At 34.7% G+C, this 3284-nt stretch overlaps 1 protein-coding gene across 1 annotated transcript in view; it reads left to right on the plus strand.

Annotated features, from left to right (window-relative positions):
• MAP3K5 (mitogen-activated protein kinase kinase kinase 5) overlaps window positions 1–1597 on the plus strand; it is a 31342-nt gene extending 29745 nt beyond the window's left edge. The window contains exons 18-19 of the mRNA XM_010020468.1: window positions 604–680; window positions 1501–1597. Of these exons, the coding sequence (XP_010018770.1) occupies window positions 604–680; window positions 1501–1561 (138 nt within the window). The 3' untranslated portion in view covers window positions 1562–1597. The remainder of the gene's footprint in view (window positions 1–603; window positions 681–1500) is intronic.
• The last annotated feature ends 1687 nt before the right edge of the window (window positions 1598–3284 follow it).

The raw sequence follows: 3284 nt of genomic DNA on the forward strand, positions 1-3284 counted from the left end.
ATTACACCCTGGATACAGGGCGCATGTTCACCCCCAGCTAACTGTGTTAAAATGAAAGTTCCTCAAGTAGATCCGTCTGCTCTGCAACAAATTATATAATTTTAGAGGTGTTGAGAAGAATTTTGGCTGACTTAAGAAAACCTGCATGTAGTTATCACTCCTACAGATCAGATCAAAGGTTCCTTGAAACTCAAGTATATCAAATTTAGATAGCACTCTTGAAAAGGTAGGTCTTAACTGTTGTTTTCAGTTTCCTCGTGGATGAAATGTGATGTTAATTATGCTCTAATTGGTGTTTGTTGAAGTCTATGACACTGAAGTAGCAGTGTTAACAATAGAAATTCCAGCTGATGGAAGTTTTAATTAGCTGTAAAAGCATTACACCTTTCAAGTTGTGCCTCGTATACCAATGTATACAATACAAAAAATAAGTAGTTTCATTGTATTTCTATAAATAATATGGATGAATCTGTCACATATACCACATTTTGGCCCAATTTTAGGTTTCTTCTAAACTTCTAATTCTAAGGGCAGATGGTATATAAAGCATAGAAAGTTAGATTATAGTTCTAACAAATTGTTCATTTAAACTTCTTTTTGTAGTTTTTGGCTGAAGACTACACATTAATGGATGTTCTCTGCTATGTTACACGAGATGATCTGAAATGTTTGAGACTGAGGTAAGACTTCACAGTAAAATGAACTGTGCATTTTGTTATAAGAGAAAATAAGTGATACCAAGTCTCTATTTGCTGTATTGTGCAGTATTCATTTAAAATAAGTAACACTTTCCAGTATGTCTTTGTATACTGATACAGTCCTGATAAGAGCTGATACTGTTTAAATTATTTTAAAATAAGCTTTTCTGTTAAAGGAAAGCAAAGAGAAAATTTTAAAGTAAAGCTTTTACCTTGCACCTGGAGACACTGGAAAACACATTAGAGCCTTGTTTTTATTTAAAAAAGTAGAGAGAGCAAAACTTCCCATAGTTTATCATTATCACCACCATCAAGCTTCAGAAATACTACTCATGGACTGTAACTAACAAACAGTAGACTTCACCTAATCATGCCAAGTGTGTGGGTCACTGCAGAACTAAGTTTAAGTAGAAACAATAGAAGTTATCAAGCACTCTGTGTGTGCCCAGTCAGTTTAAAAATAAACAACTAAATAAAAATAATAATTAAAAAATACTGCAAGTGTTGAGATTTTTTCATAATGTTGGGAGTCCGCTGTGGGTTATGCAGGTCCTTTGGACCAGAGGACTGAATTCCAGAAAGCAGGCATCTGACAAGTGGAAAGATTGCCCAGTACTGTAATCAGAAAAGGACTCTGTTCTCTATTTGAGTATTGCATGCTGAATTTCACCTTTGATCGGCCTTCCCACTGAATATTATTGGTCAAAACCAGAGCAAGAAAATCAGAAGGCAGCTAAATGGGAATGCTTCCAGGCTAGAGAGTATCTTTGCTCCTGAACATCTTTATGATTTTCCTTTACAGAGGAGGAATGTTATGCACGCTCTGGAAGGCCATCACAGACTTTCGAGGGAAACATGCCTGACACTGAAATTTTTCTTCGCTTCTCTGCAGAGAGGAAAAGATTTCCTTTCAGCAAAGGGCAGGTGTGCTGTCAGAAGGACTGTTGCACTTTAATCCAGTATTTGTTTACCGATGTTAAAAACACTGCAGCTTCCTGACTGCTTTTACTCCCATAATCCATAAGGAATCTGTAAACAACCTGCAACATTATTTTACTTCAAACGTTTTTACATGCAAGTTTTTCAAAAACTAAAAAAAAAAAAAACAAAAAAAAACCAAACACCAACCCAAACAACATCCACCCCACTCATGAAATATTGTAGTTAAAGTAACCAGATGTTAATTTCATGAAAAACTGATGTAAGATTTCATGTGACTGTACATCACTGGAACAAAACCAAAATGTGACAACAACTTTTCAAGTTTCTCTTTCTTTGTAATATATCTCTATAATCTGTAGTAGAACTTCATAATTTCAATCATAATTAGAAATTTTTCTTTTAGCGTGCAAGACCTAAAGGTAATTGTTTTGCCTACTGCCCTACATAGTTTAATATTGTTTATTTTTGGTAATTTAAGTTCTATGGTGCATTTGTTTTAGAGCTGTTTATGTACTACTGAACTGTACCAGTTGCATACACCTGAACCACAGTAATGTTAGCTTGTTCTAAAGCTATCTCTGACATACACGGTTGAAAATAAAAAGAACCTAAGACTTACTTTTTCCTATTTTTATTTTTTTTTTTTGACTTTTAAAATAATAAAGGTGTAGAACCGGAAAATATTGGAATAAAAAAGAAGGAAAAAGTCATATTTTATTATGAAGGGAACCTTTCTAACACGTTAAAGTTACTGCATTTGGAGTTTGATAATCATGGCATTGAACATTTTCTTGGTTTTCCTGTTCAGTCTTAACTGACAATCCACGGCTGAACAAAATTCTTCTCCGGGTGCTCTACTCAAGAAATTAATGTCCTGCCTCCATGCATTGAACAGTCATTGTGGCCTGTTACTTTCTTCTGCTTTTGTTTATGCAACATGTCTTCCTCACATATAATGAAAAAGGACGGTGGATATTCCCTGTCCATCCAGCATTCTAGCACTGGATATCATCAGGTCCTATGGGGCAGCTGTAAAAAATTCCACTGTGAGTAAAACTTGCCTGGACAAGAAGCTGCTTCTTTCTTCTTAAGCCTTGGTAATCAGTGAACAGCTTATGCCCTGAATTTTTCTGGTCTAGCAAGTATTTTCAAAGAAAATTAAATATTTTTTTTTCTAAATATAAACATGTTGTCTTAACATGTATGTAGTAATTTTTGCTGCCTAAACCCCAACAATTACGTATAAAAAGAATAAGCTAAGCAAAGAACAGATTAAATAACTTTAGTCAGATATTTTTACTCTGAAGATGGTTCCACTAATGTTTGGGCATAGCTAGATTCAACTCATTCCAAAAATGTAAACTACGCTTCAGGAGAAACATAGTTACCGTTTAACAATTTCTACTGCTATTACAGCAGAAAACTACACTTTCAAGGTAGTTTTTAAGCACTGGGAAGACGAATAGTGGAGGATAACTTGTAAAACTCACCCATGGAAAAGAGACCCTTGGACAATCAATGCTCCTAATTTGATATTTGTGTAAAACATGATCCCTTATCAGTCCATGACTACAGTTTGAAACCCTCTTATTTCATACAGCAGGGATAGATCAGAATGTAATTACATTGTTTTATGCATGTGTT

The sequence above is a fragment of the Nestor notabilis genome, unplaced genomic scaffold, assembly GCF_000696875.1.
Source record: "Nestor notabilis isolate BGI_N333 unplaced genomic scaffold, ASM69687v1 scaffold13248, whole genome shotgun sequence".
In the NCBI taxonomy this organism is placed as follows: Eukaryota; Metazoa; Chordata; class Aves; order Psittaciformes; family Psittacidae; genus Nestor; species Nestor notabilis.